Source organism: Haliotis cracherodii, unplaced genomic scaffold (genome assembly GCF_022045235.1).
Source record: "Haliotis cracherodii isolate W230 unplaced genomic scaffold, xgHalCrac1.p SCAF_12, whole genome shotgun sequence".
In the NCBI taxonomy this organism is placed as follows: domain Eukaryota; kingdom Metazoa; phylum Mollusca; class Gastropoda; order Lepetellida; family Haliotidae; genus Haliotis; species Haliotis cracherodii.
The window spans coordinates 87,948-105,971 of NW_027266267.1; the positions used below are offsets into that span (position 1 = coordinate 87,948).

At 40.1% G+C, this 18,024-nt stretch overlaps 1 protein-coding gene across 1 annotated transcript; it reads right to left on the bottom strand.

Annotated features, from left to right (window-relative positions):
• Positions 1–828: 828 nt before the first annotated feature.
• LOC139458018 (uncharacterized) lies at positions 829–17,323 on the bottom strand. Its single transcript, XM_071239334.1, has 8 exons — positions 17,271–17,323; positions 9,794–9,838; positions 5,091–5,198; positions 4,318–4,383; positions 3,210–3,278; positions 2,217–2,521; positions 1,863–1,967; positions 829–1,341 (listed from the first exon to the last, which is right to left on the bottom strand). The coding sequence occupies exons 2-8, from the start codon at positions 9,804–9,806 to the stop codon at positions 829–831; spliced, it is 1,179 nt and encodes a 392-aa protein (XP_071095435.1). The 5' UTR covers positions 9,807–9,838; positions 17,271–17,323.
• Between the last annotated feature and the right edge of the window lie 701 nt (positions 17,324–18,024).

Sequence of the window (18,024 nt, forward strand, 5' to 3'; positions counted from 1 at the left end):
TCTGTTGCAAAACAGGGGCGATAACTGGTCTTCTGGGTCGGATTCCAGCCTCGCGAAGATAGTTCCTGACAGTCTGGTCCGATATCCTCCTCAAACCAGGGATGCGTCCTGCAGTCTCCGTAGCTGAGGCATTGCGATGACGTTGGGTGGAACAGTGGAATGTAGCGATCCTGTCCAGGGGTGTTTACTCTTGGTCGGCCGGTTCTCGGATCGGCAGCGCTGAGTCTCGGAATTGTCAAACTTGAAAAATGTTGATAATTTAATGACAAATATTGGCTTATGCTTGCCTTTTTATAGCCGCTACCACGAGTTACGAATGCCATAACTTGCACGTGCATTTTGCTGTACTATTTTCCTCCATGGCTGCGTTTTGACGCACCGTTTGTCTAATATCAGATCACCAACATTTTCCAATAACATATATCCAATTTATATACCGGATATATTGTGTAGTCAGGTTCAATGTACTACATACTACCTGTGCGTTTCTTTCTTTATTTTGAAGAGTGTATATATGCTTATAACGAACTACGGTTATTACAAACCTTTGAGTTCCTTAAAACCGTAGTTTACCTGTGTTCATTTGGGATGAGGAAGTGTCCCATAGGCTTTTGCGGTTTGTCTTGTATTTGAGAATACAACGGATTCTGACGGAATTTTGTGTCTCTCTGAATCTTTATGCAACGATCTAAATATGAAGCATATGTGGAAACGTTAATGTTTACAAATATCCTAAAATTTGTGTCTCCAATTCTGTCCTACATTTGTATGGAGGCTGCTTTAACAGATCTTGATATGACAACATGACAAATATTAGGTGTATTATGTTTAATATGCTTTGTTCTTTGACTCCAGATAATCAAAGTATTCAAATTTGTCACCCCTTTTAAGTGTGTATGATAGTTTTTTAATTCGTAAACTATCCATATAATTACCGAACAATTTTGTGAGAATCATACTCAATCCAGCTTGATCGTATCTGTGGCACTTCCCATACTTACGAGTTTTGTTGTTGCAGGAAATTTGAGAATTCTCTGGGCACATACAGTTACGATTTACAGCACACACAGCCCATGGTGTAATGACCGCATCCCTTACAAACTGTCCATTTTGGAGGAATATTAAAGCAGCACCTAATATTTTATGTTGGGAATAGAAACAGGCTGTGGTGTTAAAGTAGTTCATCATGTGCGTGTCGATGTGTTGAGACATGAGCCCATGTCCACTTCTCATGTTAATTCCCTGAATCTGGGCATCCTGGAGGGTCTCCTTCAGTCCTTCCATCGTCAGCCTCACAGACGCGTCCATCCAAACCAACATGTCTGCAGCTTTTATATTGGCCTGAAAACGTATCAATGAAAATTTAACTCTCGTCTTTCAAGAAAACTTCCTAGTGATCAATAGCTTGTGTTAATTTTATACTGCCAGGACACAGAAGTTCAAGTAAGCTTATTTATGTGTTTTCTAGTTAATCGTTTGACATGTTTTCATACCGATTAAATTACATTTAATTTCACTGTGAAATTGATTGGAGCATTATTTCAGTCATGTCACTCAGTGAAATCGTTACGTTGAAGCAACTCAATCTCCAGCTTGGCTACCATGTTTATTTGTCTAAAACGTTGATACTGATCAATGCAAACCTTTGTAGGTTGCAGAATTTGAACAGACCTATGAGTAGGTGAGTGAGTATGTTTTTATGTCGCTTTTAGCAATATTCCAGCAAAATCACGGCTGGGGACACCAAAAAGGGGCTTCACACTTTGTACCCATGTCGGGAATCGAACTCGGATCTTTGGCGTGACGGGCGAACGCTTTAACAACAAGGCTACCCGCCCGCCCTGCACACCTATGAAACGTACCTGTACTACCAGGGCTTTCCATATATAACACTTTAACTTCCTCATCCAGGATTCCAACTTTTGTAGTGGGAATGTTCTCACTTCACATTTGCAATGCTTTACCACCTGTGTGTTTAGAGTGGACAAAAGTCATGAGTTGAACCAGAACAGTTGTTTACATCATGCTCTTACAAACATATCCAGTAACCAGTGACAATTCTAAGGTCGATTCTCTGTCTTAGCCAAATCAATTTAAAAGTCTTTTTGCTTTTCTGCAATGTTTATTGTGTGTATCAATCTACGTTTTACTAAATACCACGAAAATTGAAATAAATCATGATACAACATTATCGCATTATATCATGTAAGATTTACCTGTGTACGCTGATCGATTGTAAGTCCAATATCATAATAGACGAGGGAATAATTACTGAAGTTTGGGGGGACAGTTTCATGAAAGTTTTTCAGCATTGCTTGTGACTCCAGGAAGTGATTGGACGACGCTGCCGTTATAAAGAGAATCTGTTTTCCTGTAGGTTGTACTTGGAGTTCTTCAAACTGCATAATTCTGTTCAATGTTGCTATGTCTGTAGGGTGCAGGGAGTTGACGACACTGTGCAGTCGGGCTGGAAGACTTTCTGGCTCAGTGTGATTGCAGTTTTGATCAACACATTCTTCATCTTAAAGAAGAAGAAAACAGAGGATTATTGCTAAAGCTCGGAACTTAAAACATTAATTTCACTCGTGACATATTTTTCTGTAATCACTCGTACCGAGTGGGTTATTCTATAATTATTTTATTCTGAACTTTTGGCTGGATACGACATAACTACACATCTGTCACGTTTAGTGTGAGTGAGTGAATGAGCATTTCTATCAATCCGATAGGTTTTGATAAATACATTCGGCATCATACGAATTATTCACACGAGTAAAGTGTGTACTATAGGTTAAGTAACACAGGACTCACTAACACACGATAAAGTCGGAATCGTACAGCGGACTCTACATTCACCCGTAGACGGGATCGTATGATTAAGTAAAGTGTTATGTAGCTTTTTGAAGCATCCAACCATATTGATAATGACTTAAAACACTAGGAGTTACTCATCCTCATTACTATAAAAAAGGGACCACTAATTTCAGTTCGTTATAACCGTATTTCGTTATAAGCATGTACACAGAATATAAACATCAAATCTACGGGATCAAAACACATTTCGTTATATCCATCAGTTCGTTATAAGGGTGTTCGTTATAAACGTAGTGTACTGTAATTGGGCTTTGGGCATCATTCTTGAATGTATTTACACCAGAATGTAGAGTATTATTCAAGCCATTTTAGAGTGATAGCACAGCAGATTTTACCCCACGGCAAGCTGTTTGTACATATGTTCCTTTTTCGTGTCGCAGCCTGCTGGGCGTTCGTTTGTGCAACTGTGAATATAAAGCCAAGATTTGATAATGTCCCATACAAAAGAATCCTAACGTGACCACAGTTACTGGAGTGAGTGTGTTTACTCCGCTGTTAGAGCATGACACGAGTGAGTGAGTAAGTGAGTTTGATTTTACGCCACTTTTAGCAATATTCCAGCAATATCACAGCGGGGGACACCAGACATGGGCTTCACACATTGTACCCATGTCGGGAATCGAACCCGGATCTTCGGCGTGACGAGCAAACGCTTTAACCACTATGCTACCCGACCGCCCCCATGGCATGAGACATCAACATTTATCCCTGTGCAGATGAAAATGGTGTTAAATCAGCAAGCAATGATGATCTGTGTTATCTTGGGAATCCCACAAGCACTGCAGAAGACGGAATACATGAATGTTAATATATGTTACCCTTGCAGATGTCGAATTTTATACCAATATAACGCTTCGATTCATCTTTTATAATTCATTTAAAATTAATATTCAATAGTCTTAAATAATGTGGTGCGTGCTATTAACGATGATTAGTTTTGTGTTTTGAACATTGATATGAAACACTGCATAAACATGAAGATTAGAAAATGAATGCAACTCTAATATTCATCTCACAGTTATTGTTATGCAACCTGTCCCGTGCGTATTTCCGTAATAGCAATGTGTGACTTAATCTTCATAAGCATACAATGATATTTAGTAATGCGGACGTTTACCACGCCAAGTAATAACATTCATTTTCTGTTATAAATTTGGTCATCTTCTATTTACAAATAATTAACATGCATGCCTAATTAGCATTGACTTAAGAGTGAGTGAGTATGGTTTTACGCCGCTTTTAGCGGTATTCCAGCAATATCACAGCGGGGGACACCAGAAATGGGCTTCACACATTGTACCCATGTCGGGAATCGAACCGGGGTCTTCGGCGTGACGAGCGAACGCTTTAACCACTAGGCTACCCGACCGCCCTATTGACTTAAGATCTCAATCTGGTGTAATCAGCACATATAAGATATTTATTTTAAGACATCAGATATACCTTCCATTTTCTGTTGGTAGAGTCTCAGTAGTTTTGAGAAGTGGTCATTATAATTAAGTCGATGCCCTGAAACAGAGATACGTGCCATCAAAGTTCGAAGATTCCTACTTGAAGTGTTATGAGTTAACATAAACATGAAGCCCTGCCTTATTTTGCATTATTTTTTGTTTGTTTATTTGCTGTATGTCCAGCTATTAGTCCATCTATAGGACGGCGATCTGTAAATAATCGAGTCTGGACCAGGCAATCTAGTGTTTGATATCATGAGCATCGATCAATGCAGTTGGGACACGATGACATGCATCAACCAAGTCAGCGAGCCTGACCACCCGATCCCGTTAGTCGCCTCTTACGACAAGAATAGTCGCCTTTTACTGTAAGCTGAAGACCCATTCTACCCCGGATCTTCACGGGTCTTATTATGCATGAAGGTTTTGTTTCATAAAAGCAAAACCTTTCTCGGTCAGTACATGTTTTAGATTCAGAGTACGTTTCCACATTATTGACTACAAAATCGAAAATAATAACGTCTTATTGGCCATATTATTCTTTAGCTAACGCTGATGTACAAATGTACACCCTTAAGAAATTATTCTTAAGGTACTTAGGGATATTCGACGAAGCACCTACCATACATGTACCTAGACATACAGACATTCTACTTTGGATTATTATATTCCGGTTGGCTCCATAAATGTTATTATATATATATATATGTGTAAATTGTTATATATTTCAGAAGTTAGCATGAATCACAGTGTGTGGAGACATACCTCTATATTCAAATGTTTCCATGGATCGTTTTTCATTTCTCCCTGTTGTCAGGTATGTTATAAGGATTACAACCGCAACCACCAACACAAGAGCCACTTGTCTGCAGCCTTCAACACAAGGAAGGCAGTACATGTAATACTGATATAATAGTAATAACTCCCAAAATTCAAATCACTGTCAGCACGATAATCTTTCTGCTACCGTTCTGTTTATTTCTGTATATTTTATCACAATAGCAATTGCACCATATTGATGAAAATTAAGCAACAAAACTAATAGAAATAAAGCAGAGTCGATTGTACAATTTTGACTATATCATGAGAATGTGTTTATGAATCACTATCAAATAGTAATGATACAAGGTGTTCGTATCCAGTCCCACCGATGGCACCCGTCACAAACACATGCAAACTGAGGCCTTGTAACCTTGATGAAACAACTTCTGAGCTAGAGTTGTATGACGCTCTTTGAAATCTTGGTAGAACGAGCATGGTTGATTGTATCTCAAAAGTTGTGAAATGGAAACGCCAAAGGCTGGAGCTGCTGGAATATTGCTGGACATGAAGGGAAAGTGGACTATTGGAAAGTTGATGTCACCCCTCTTGTCATACATCCCTCTTGTCATACACCCCTCTTGGCATACATCCCTCTTGTCATACATCCCTCTTGTCATACATCCCTCTTGCCATACATCCCTCTTGTCATACATCCCTCTTGTCATACATCCCTCTTGTCATACATCCCTGTTGTCACACACCCCTCTTGTCAAACATCCCTCTTGTCATACATCCCTCTTGTCATACACCCCTCTTGTCATACATCCCTCTTGTCATACATCCCTCTTGCCATACATCCCTCTTGTCATACATCCCTCTTGTCATACATCCCTCTTGTCATACATCCCTTTTGTCACACACCCCTCTTGTCAAACATCCCTCTTGTCATACATCCCTCTTGTCATACACCCCTCTTGCCATACATACCTCTTGTCATACACCCCTCTTGTCATACATCCCTCTTGTCATACACCCCTTTTGTCATACATCCCTCTTGTCATACACCCCTCTTGTCATACACCCCTCTTGTCATACATCCCTCTTGTCACACACCCCTCTTGTCATATATCCCTCTTGTCATACATCCCTCTTGTCATACATCCTTCTTGCCATACATCCCTCTTGTCATACATCCCTCTTGCCATACACCCCTCTTGTCATACATCCCTCTTGTCATACATTCCTCTTGTCATACATCCCTTTTGTCACACACCCCTCTTGTCATACATCCCTCTTGTCATACATCCCTCTTGTCATACACCCCTCTTGCCATACATCCCTCTTGTCATACACCCCTTTGTCATACATCCCTCTTGTCATACACCCCTCTTGTCATACATCCCTCTTGTCATACACCCCTCTTGTCATACACCCCTCTTGTCATACATCCCTCTTGTCACACACCCCTCTTGCCATACATCCCTCTTGTCATACATCCCTCTTGTCATACATCCCTTTTGTCACACACCCCTCTTGTCATACATCCCTCTTGTCATACATCCCTCTTGTCATACACCCCTCTTGCCATACATCCCTCTTGTCATACACCCCTCTTGTCATACATCCCTCTTGTCATACACCCCTCTAGTCATACATCCCTCTTGTCATACACCCCTCTTGTCATACACCCCTCTTGTCATACATCCCTCTTGTCACACACCCCTCTTGTCATACATCCCTCTTGTCATACATCCCTCTTGTCATACATCCTTCTTGCCATACATCCCTCTTGTCATACATCCCTCTTGCCATACACCCCTCTTGTCATACATCCCTCTTGTCATACATCCCTCTTGTCATACATCCCTCTTGTCATACATCCCTCTTGTCACACACCCCTCTTGTCATACATCCCTCTTGTCATACATCCCTCTTGTCATACACCCCTCTTGTCATACATCCCTCTTGTCACACACCCCTCTTGTCATACATCCCTCTTGTCATACATCCCTCTTGTCACACACCCCTCTTGTCATACATCCCTCTTGTCATACACCCCTCTTGCCATACATCCCTCTTGTCACACCCCCCTCTTGTCATACATCCCTCTTGTCATACACCCCTCTTGTCATACATCCCTCTTGTCATACACCCCTCTTGTTATACATCCCTCTTGTCATACATTCCCCTTGTCATACATCCCTCTTGTCATACACCCTAGGGGCGGTCGGGTAGCCTAGTGGTTAAAGCGTTCACTCGTCATGTCGAAGACCCGGGTTCGATTCCCGACATGGGTACAATGTGTGAAGCCCATTTCTAGTGTCCCCCGCCGTGATATTGCTGGAATATTGTTAAAAGCGGCGTAAAACCATACTCACTCACTCACTCATAAATCCCTCTTGTCAACCATCCCTCTTGTCATACATCCCTCATGTTATACATTCCTCTTGTCATACATCCCTCTTGTCATACACCCCTCGTGTCATACACCCCTCTTGCCATACATCCCTCTTGTCATACATCCCTCTTGTCATACATCCCTCTTGCCATACATCCCTCTTGTCATACATCCCTCTTGTCATACATCCCTCTTGTCATACATCCCTCTTGTCGTACATCCCTCTTGTCGTACATCCCTCTTGTCATACATCCCTCTTTTTATACATCCCTCTTGTCATACATCCCTCTTGTCGTACATCCCTCTTGTCATACACCCCTCTTGTCATACATCCCTCTTGTCATACATCCCTCTTGTCATACACCCCTCTTGTCATACATCCCTCTTGTCACACACCCCTCTTGTCATACATCCCTCTTGTCACACACTCCTCTTGTCATACATCCCTCTTGTCATACATCCCTCTTGTCATACACCCCTCTTGTCATACATCCCTCTTGTCACACACCCCTCTTGTCATACATCCCTCTTGTCATACACCCCTCTTGTCATACATCCCTCTTGTCATACACCCCTCTTGCCATACATCCCTCTTGTCATACATCCCTCTTGCCATACATCCCTCTTGTCATACATCCCTCTTGTCGTACATCCCTCTTGTCGTACATCCCTCTTGTCATAGATCCCTCTTGTTATACATCCCTCTTGTCATACATCCCTATTGTCGTACATCCCTCTTGTCATACACCCCTCTTGTCATACACCCCTCTTGTCATACATCCCTTTTGTCATACACCCCTCTTGTCATACATCCCTCTTGTCACACACCCCTCTTGTCATACATCCCTCTTGTCATACATCCCTCTTGTCATACATCCCTCTTGTCATACATCCCTCTTGCCTCACACCCCTCTTGTCATACATCCCTCTTGTCATACATCCCTCTTGTCATACATCCCTGTTGTCATACATCCCTGTTGTCATACATCCCTCTTGTCATACATCCCTCTTGCCATACACCCCTCTTGTCATGCATCCCTCTTGTCATACATCCCTCTTGTCATACATCCCTCTTGTCACACACCTCTCTTGTCATACATCCCTCTTGTCATACATCCCTCTTGCCGTACACCCCTCTTGTCATACATCCCTCTTGTCACACACCCCTCTTGTCATACATCCCTCTTGTCACACACCCCTCTTGTCATACATCCCTCTTGTCATACACCCCTCTTGCCATACATCCCTCTTGTCACACACCCCTCTTGTCATACATCCCTCTTGTCATACACCCCTCTTGTCATACATCCCTCTTGTCATACACCCCTCTTGTTATACATCCCTCTTGTCATACATTCCTCTTGTCATACATCCCTCTTGTCATACACCCTAGGGGCGGTCGGGTAGCCTAGTGGTTAAAGCGTTCACTCGTCATGTCGAAGACCCGGGTTCGATTCCCGACATGGGTACAATGTGTGAAGCCCATTTCTAGTGTCCCCCGCAGTGATATTGCTGGAATATTGTTAAAAGCGGCGTAAAACCATACTCACTCACTCACTCATAAATCCCTCTTGTCAACCATCCCTCTTGTCATACATCCCTCATGTTATACATCCCTCTTGTCATACATCCCTCTTGTCATACATCCCTCTTGTCATACACCCCTCTTGTCATACACCCCTCTTGCCATACATCCCTCTTGTCATACATCCCTCTTGCCATATATCCCTCTTGTCATACATCCCTCTTGTCATACATCCCTCTTGTCATACATCCCTCTTGTCGTACATCCCTCTTGTCGTACATCCCTCTTGTCATACATCCCTCTTGTCATACATCCCTCTTGTCATACATCCCTCTTGTCATACATCTCTCTTGTCGTACATCCCTCTTGTCATACATCCCTCTTGTCATACATCCCTCTTGTCATACATCCCTCTTGCCATACATCCCTCTTGCCATACATCCCTCTTGTCATACATCCCTCTTGTCACACACCCCTCTTGTCATACATCCCTCTTGTCATACATCCCTCTTGTCATACAGTCTTGTGGAGATTGGTTTGTCACTCTACATCGTTATACATAGATCTAAATATGAAACAGGTGAGGCGGTCTCACTGGTCTCCTTTATTCCTAGTTCATGTGGGTAAATCAGTGGAAGGACATTGGCTATTAGACTGTTATTGAAAGGCAGAGAATAGGCATACTGGGTAAATATCACATCAAACCACACATCAATTTTGGATTGAGAGCCAATTATCAATGTCGTTTGGCTTAGCCACACTGGGGTAGACACGGTTACATACCCTTTGTCTTCATAATCAAGCTATAGCATCTGTTAGTTGTGAGGGCTGAAACAAAGAGCATATGTAAAGATACAATATTACAATAACAATACATGTACACAACTGCCTAGAAGTTCATTCCCCGTACACGCATGGGCAACGCGTGACACTCATGACAGAGGGAACAAACGTTCGACCAAAGGAGGACCCATGTTAAGCTGAGATTGGAAGTGATAACAAGGACAGCATTTTTTCATATCCAGACGATTAGGAAATAAACATACTGTGTTTTCAATGTGCAGCCAGGTTACCTGTAGATTTAACCCCGCTAAATTGAATTTGGAACCGAACGCACAGCATGATGTTTCAAATGTTATATTTAGTGCGGTTAAATCTACTGGTAAACCAGCTCTACCTTGAAAACATAGTATGATTATTTCCATTCTACCATGACCAAATAAAATGCGAACTCTTTGGTATACTGAGCAAAGCGGCATGGGTTGAGTTCAGTGTTTTGAGTGGGTTATTGATCTGAATTACGGAATCATCGAACAACATATGGTACTGTTTATACTCAAGCAGTTTGTTTAAACCGTAATACTTCACTCGAAAATATGACATGGCAACTTGGTAAGCTAACATGAGGTTGGCATCCCTAAAGAAAACAAAGCACGCTTTGAAAGGCTTTCGCTCTACATCGCACATCACCATTATGACGTCATATAAAAGATATGGCGTCACAGTCGTATATAGAATTTCCAAGCTCTCTGTTGTCTCCAAAACGTAAATAGTATGCATACACATGCACAAAAGTTAAGCGCCATGGAAGAGTCATTGCCTCTTCTTCGGGAACCATTGGGACTCCACAAAGTAAGAACAAGACTATACTCTGTGTAGTTTTGAAGTCAATTTTTTATTTAATACGAATTACGTAACATTCATGTTACTCTGATGTTATAAAGTTGTTACAGACCCATGGACTGACAAGGTTCATTACATGTCAGAAAAGTGCTAGGACATAATGTGGTGGCAATACATTCTCTAATTAATACCTGTCACAAAGGGACGGCCCATTTGGGCTTGTGCTCTGGGAATGCGCTACGCAATATGTGTATTCACGAAACAACATTCAACGAACTATGTACTTGGTCCTGTGGGTCTCCTCCCATTAGTAAGACAGCCCAGTTGTGAGACACCTTAAAACAACAATGTCATACCTTGTTGCACATGTTGATCAGGTAATTAACCCCTATCATGAAAATGGACTTGTCTTATTATAGACAAAAGAAATGACACAAGATGCTTGATACCCTCTTTTACTTTATTTCATTCAACATTTTAATTCATCCATCCCTTAAATCCATTGTTTTAAAATATTCGCCACTTAGAGTTCAGTTAAAGTTAATTTCACAGTTCACATCACAGTTTAAATCGAGGTTGTCGCACTGACACAACCTTAATCCATCTTCAGAAGTTTGCCAACAGCATCCAAGAACTGGAGTGGTGTCTTGACACCCTGGGATAGCTGATCCTTCAGTCTGGAAAGTCGATTGTCAATCTCCTTGTACACACGCTTTCTTGCTGGTGGAGCTGCACCTAGGTCTAACTGAGATAGCTTGGTCTTCTCAGATTTCTCAATCTTCTTGATGATCTCGATGAACCTGTAGAGATTAGGATGACGATGATTCAGTGATGCATTGAGGCGACTGTGGAAACCCTCCAGGTTGTTGTTGGTACTTGGGCCGAATGTCTGGTGATGGTTCCACAGTGAAAGAGGGAATCTGGCTTCATAATCCACCAAGTTTGTGACTATGTAGTCGTTGAATTCGTCAGCATTCGGTACATCGGGAGACTGGTTCATGGAGTCAATCCATGCATCCTGAACCTGTTGAAGAGGCAGCAGCGGCAAGGCAGCAGCTCGTCGGATCCACTGTTCCACAAGGGGGTTATCTCTGCATCCAACAGCAAGACCAAGCTCCTGTGTTTTTTCCGCCAAATCGCCTGAGTAAAGTGGATGAAACACCCCTTGATGTCTGAACCTTGAAACTCTGTCCGGAGGGCTCTAATGGTTCTTCTCTTGCTCTCTTCCTTAAGCTGCCAAGGAACTGGATTCTGCTGGTGTCTTCTGGTGGGTGGTTGTGTACAGTGAAATTTCTGACAAAATTTCCAACTGTTGTACATTTGCCAATGCAGCTCTTAACGGTACATCGCCAGTGAGTACCAGTTTGTCTTACTTTGTTCTTGTAGTGGAGATATCCCTGAAAGGGGACCTGGAGAGTACCTCTTTGACTGGTAATGAACTCAACCTGCTGCAGACCTGCCATGATAAACTCATTTATTTCCTGAGAATATTCAAACAGAATTACTGGCCTGTCTCATATTAATTAATCTGCTAATCATGGGCTGTGACCATTGTTAAGTGGGTAGACTGGCTGTGTTTGATTAATTAATCCCACCTACTATACTGTCTTACAATGGGTGTCTCACTAATGGGATGTCTTACTAATGGGATGTAACCGTCCTGTGATGTTGGTGTCCTTTAGCATTAATGAACATGTAAGTAGATACAACACGGGTGGATTGATGCATTCGTACTTCGAAATACGCATAATGTCGGAAAGCGCAAGTTAAATCCTCAATTAACTAACTTCGTTCTTAAATAAATCACAGCTCGCCATTTATACCTGTATCACTGTGTAGATTCTTTTATATTTTAATGATGTAAATCACGTAAAATACGTCACTCAACCAGTTCATGTACTCAACCATTTCCACTAATATTTTCACAAAAGATCTAAGATTAAAAACAGTTATCAAGATATATTGAACATAGCTTTAGAAATAGATAATCTTTACATGGAAACTGCATCCTTGATGTACTATTCGGTAGTGTATGACATAAGATATATGCTCCAGTACCGCCGCTGGTGGTTTAATTTAAATAAACATAATTTGGTTTGCACCCAACCATGCGCGTGCCAATTAATACAGACCAACGAAGCTTTTCAAAGTAGAAATTAAGCAATCCGAATATTTATGAAATTGATTATTGCTAGAACATATGCATGAACAACAAGTACTATAATCGGAAAAATGTTTACATGTCATATATGCACCCGGATGCTCAAAATCACTATACAATGCTAATGTCCAATATTTGTGTTCCAGCGAGTGAATACCAAATAGACAAGGACCAAACCAGCTCTACAGACACAGACTCTCTCAAAGGCAACAAGGTGAAGGCTATATCATTTGGATATTACTTATTCTGTTAAGGAATTGGCAAAATCAGCAAATAGAGCCGTTGGTATTCTTATCTGTAAATTTAAATTAGCGGGTGGTATGTCATTTTCACTTTTTAATAAACTGTATGATAATCTTGTTCAACCTATACTTTTGTACGGTTTGGCTAGCAGGGGTCTCAAGCAATTCAGCTGTATTAATTCTGTTCAAAACAGAGCTGCTCGTTTCTTCCTTGCGGTTATTAACAAAACTCCAAATCTATCAGTCCGTGGCAAATCAGGATGGACAAGCCCACGTACAAAACAGCATATTGAAATATTTCGTTTTTGGCGGCGAATTCAAGCGGTCGATCCCAATAGACTTCTTCGTTGTTTTAGTAAATGGTCTACAAAATTCCGTAAACCCTGGGTAAACAATGTTTTGGATTTGCTTAATAGTTTAGATCTAACTGTCTCTGACGGTCAGCATTTAACCCAATTCGATTTTACCCGTCTAAAATATAAGTTATTAGCGTTAGATGAGCATAATTGGTATTCAGAATTGTGCAATGTGAGAGGTTTACAAAATGGAAATAAGCTTCGTACATATCGATTGTTCAAACACTCGCTGTCGGCTGAACCCTTTGTTACATGTATCATGAACAGGTCTCATCGTAGTACCCTAAGCAAGTTACGCTGCGGCACATTACCCTTACAAGTTGAAATTGGTAGATTTGCTCAACCTATCACGCCTTTACATGATATAATTTGTAAATTATGTAATAATAAAGCTGTAGAAGATACATTTTCTCATTAACTGTCCATTTTATTCTGCCTTAAGATATGATTTATGGTCGAGAATTATAAAATCTACTCCTATATTTATTTCATTTTCACCTGTGGACCAGACAGTGTTCCTAATGAACTATAACACGTATATAAAACCTCTTGCCGCCCTTATCTAAAAAATGTTTGCACGTAGGCAACATTGACTTACTTAAAACTCATTTTTATCGGAGTTTTGCAAACCTATAACTTATAATTCTTTTACATAAATAATGTTTTTCATTGTCCATTGTGTCTCATCGGCCTTTTATGGCCTGATGTTGTATGCATTTACGCAAGGTTTTTTTAATGTCTTATGTGTACACATACAACATGTGACACATAAATAAAATGTATAATGCAGACATGGCCCGTTATGTATCATTCAGTGTTTAGTAATCTTTCTCACTTTCTTATCAAAGGCATAATGATGGATAATGTATTGTGTGGAATGTTAATTCATTGTGACTAAGGCTAATCCCTAACTTCCAGATATTGATTGACATGTCTCACCAACAACTCACAAGGGATCAATCCTTGTTTAAACGAGAAGAGATACAGTATACTGCAGGTTAACTATACTAATTGACTAATTGAGGGTTAAATGACATTGTTTACATCGTGCTTAAATGGCTGGGTGCTTAAATAGTGACACATAAATAGACTATTCCTCCTCTTTTTTGTTCATTTTCAAGATGATGTGTATAACTGCTAAGATATGTAATTTCTGAATTCTGTTGGAACGATAATTTAATATCTTATTTAGAAAACATTATATAAATTATCTGCCCTCACGCAGAAAAACAAGCATAGAATTCTCCGTTCGTTTTCGATAATTGGGTTTGCATAAAAGAGGCGATTAATAAAATACGAAACGAGCCTATGTGTAATACCATGTTTTATGAACCTTGCGAAACCAAACTGTTCACTCGTTTCCTAGAACTGGTACGGCACGGGGGATAATTTAGCGATACTGTTGTTCTCTCATCTATTTTAATCATACACAATATATTTCTTGAAGCTGCGAATGAAAGCATGAACTCAATTACTGTACAAATGTAAGAGTTCATTTTGTATGAGTATAAATATGAAGTTTTCATTTTTTAACTTCAAATACTACGATGTGCCCAATACCATCATTACGTAGAGGGCCTGATTGTTTACAACCATGAGTTGCGATATGTTATATGATTGCTTTGGTACTTTCATTGGTACTGGATTCTTCTTTGCGCAATAACCAAAGCATTATTTATTTTAAATTTAAGCAAGTTTTGTGCTTTGTGGAATTGTAGATGAAGAATCACAATAAATACAGTTCGCATTTATATAAGTAAAGCAAAATATCAATTAAATCTGAATACGTCAATGTGTAAATTTCTTGTTCCAAAAAGTACATGTATTTGTATTCATATTCCACTTGTTAATAATTTGGAATTGTAACATTTGTTTCTTATTTTCTTGCATCGGTTGTACAATACATTTAAGGTCGTATTTTGTTGACTTAGCCCCCAGAAATATTTTAAACATTGAATTTTTAGCAATTCCGTGCCGTTTGGACAACATTCATACAAACAAATGTAATAAGTCAGTGGCAAAAGTCAAATAAACAAAGATGGCGGATGCAGTAAAATTTCGAAGTTAAATCATATTGCTACAAACGTGCAATGTCTGACCCTTTCCCATGTTAAAGCATATTGAGAAAAGCTTACCTTGTACTTACTTACCTTTTGTAAAATATAAGACATTAATACAACATATATTCCAGTGTTATGAGTTTTCGGACGCTGAATAAACATTCATAGTTTTTTTCACATGAACAACTGTAAAACATCTCATTCATTTATAAAAGATAACGTTATCATAAAAACAAGCCATGATCGGAGTATTTACAATTTCTGTGTGACGCCACACCCTCGTTATAGTGCAAGTATTCGTGATAGAAAACGTATGATGTCCGGAAACCTAAGATCAGACAGGAATAGTATTGTGTTATGAATAACAATAAAGGCATGTTTGGTGCTGAAAGCTCTGATCAAAAACAGGACAGTCCGCGACGGTTTTTCGGAGTATTTTCTTTTAAATCTTTGATTATATTTTCACGCCGAAGATAATTTTTCCGAGAACTAGTGTTTAAAAAAACGCGATTTTCCGCGTAGATTTCACATTATAACAATGTATACCGTACAATTAAACCGTACAAATCCACTTAGTTGGCTAATCTGCTATGATCACGAGAGCATGTTACAAATCACTTCACGGCATCCCGTACGAACCAATCTGAGCTCAGCACAAATCGATTTCAACACTTTCAAGTGATCATAATAAAGAAGTCACCGCCAATGCAATCACCTCCGACTGCTAATCCGCTCTTTGCATTTGACCATAAAGTCTGCACACATACTTGTTCTGTTTTTTGGCAGTGTATCTAATATACGACACGCAGGAATACGAGACATGTAATATGGTGTGATGTATGTGTTTTTTTAGTTTGTTTTATTGTCCTAGGAGACAAAGGGATGGGGCACAAGTGCCATACGTATTGCCACTTCCACGCTATATACAATTAAACATAATATCGCGAATCGGAAATGAACACTTTACACTTGAAGTCATTGTGGAAACATAGTGCACAATATATATATATATATACAAACACACACACATACACACACACATAGACACACACGCACGCACGCACGCACGCACGCACGCACGCACGCACGCACGCACGCACGCACGCACACACACACACACACACATACAGTGCTTCACTCATCACAGAAATCATTTGTCTCATTTCCTCATTTGGTTGTAAATATTGTGTTGGAATAAGGATGAATATTTTCAACTGTCTGGAAACTGTCGCCTGAAGATGGATACTGAAATAACATATATTGAGTACATGAGGGGACTGCTACAAAATGCATTTCAAGAACTAACATCCTGAGAACTAAATCTAACAATATAGCATATCTCATTCACAAACAATCTTTGCACACTGTAGCCATTGAAGCTGGGGTCCCAGGCAGTGTATTGCGTAGTAATTCAAGACTGTGAGTTCAGATTGTTTCATAACCTGAGCCTTATCTCCATCTCATTAGTAATCTAATATGATCTTTGTTTTTAAGTAGTAGTTAGCACCGCCTCTCCCCAAAAATCACATACAAACCTCGATCAAATGGATAGCGCGTATTTTTGTGCCTAAGTCACTTGGACATTGTTTAGCTTCATAAACTGTTCATAAGAAACATGTCAGACAGCTTTGACATCACTGATGACTTAGTCTTATGAGATGATGTAAACATTAGGGGAAATGAGCTCAAGTAAATACAGAAACAGAGGGTCTAAAATAGCGACAGTGTTAAGCCCGAAAGTCTATTTAGGATTTGAATTGTGAGTAAGGAAGTAGAGGATAGAGAGAGAACAAGATAACAAATCTTAATAAAACCTACCTGCGAATAAACAGTGGCAGTCAACTCGTACAGGCAAACGTGGCTATTAATGCTCATGTGTGCCAGGTTGCCCTAACCTCGCCGTCACATCTTACAAACTAGGTTAGATATGCCTTTCTTCAGCCGTTTCAATAATGCAGTGCGCTGTCACAGCATGCGGCATAGGTCTGTTCAGCACAATGTATTTTATTAGTAATTGGTCGATCCTTCATAAATCATATTTTTGCCATTCATTTCACATATGTCTCGGTAGAACTGAGGTAGGGGAAGGACTTCTGGTCAGATAACAAGGTATTCAGATATCCAGAAACTCGTTTATCCTGACAACATTTAAGAAAAAGCAATTGTCCGGATAAGCGGGGTTCGACTGTATAGCCCGTGATACATGACAAAACAGATGTGTTAGGAGCTGATTCGCACGTGCTGAAGGGATACCAATGGACCCTGATCATAATACATTGGTTGCTTATATATATGCATCCACGTCACACACACCAAGAACAAGTACACTTATTTGAATATTACTAATATCACATGAATGTTACTGAGCAGTCAGTGAGAGTTTATATATTTGCGCTTAATCAGCAACAATAAGCCTTTCACGTACATTATAACTTTGCAAATTAACTTTCCTTTCCAGAAATACCATAGAATGGTCACAGAGATGAACTTCTACTCCAAGAGATGTGTCTTTGACTAAAATCTGCTTTGTTATTTTGATTTCAAGTGATAGCCTTCACCTGGAAGGAATTCA

Excerpts from the sequence above, each read along its gene's own strand:
- LOC139458018 (XM_071239334.1), bottom strand. Across the intron at positions 3,279-4,317 it reads CTACCAACAGAAAATGGAAG|TTGCACAAACGAACGCCCAG; the intron begins GTATATCTGATG and ends TTATATTCACAG. Across the intron at positions 1,968-2,216 it reads CAATCGATCAGCGTACACAG|GTGGTAAAGCATTGCAAATG; the intron begins GTAAATCTTACA and ends CTAAACACACAG.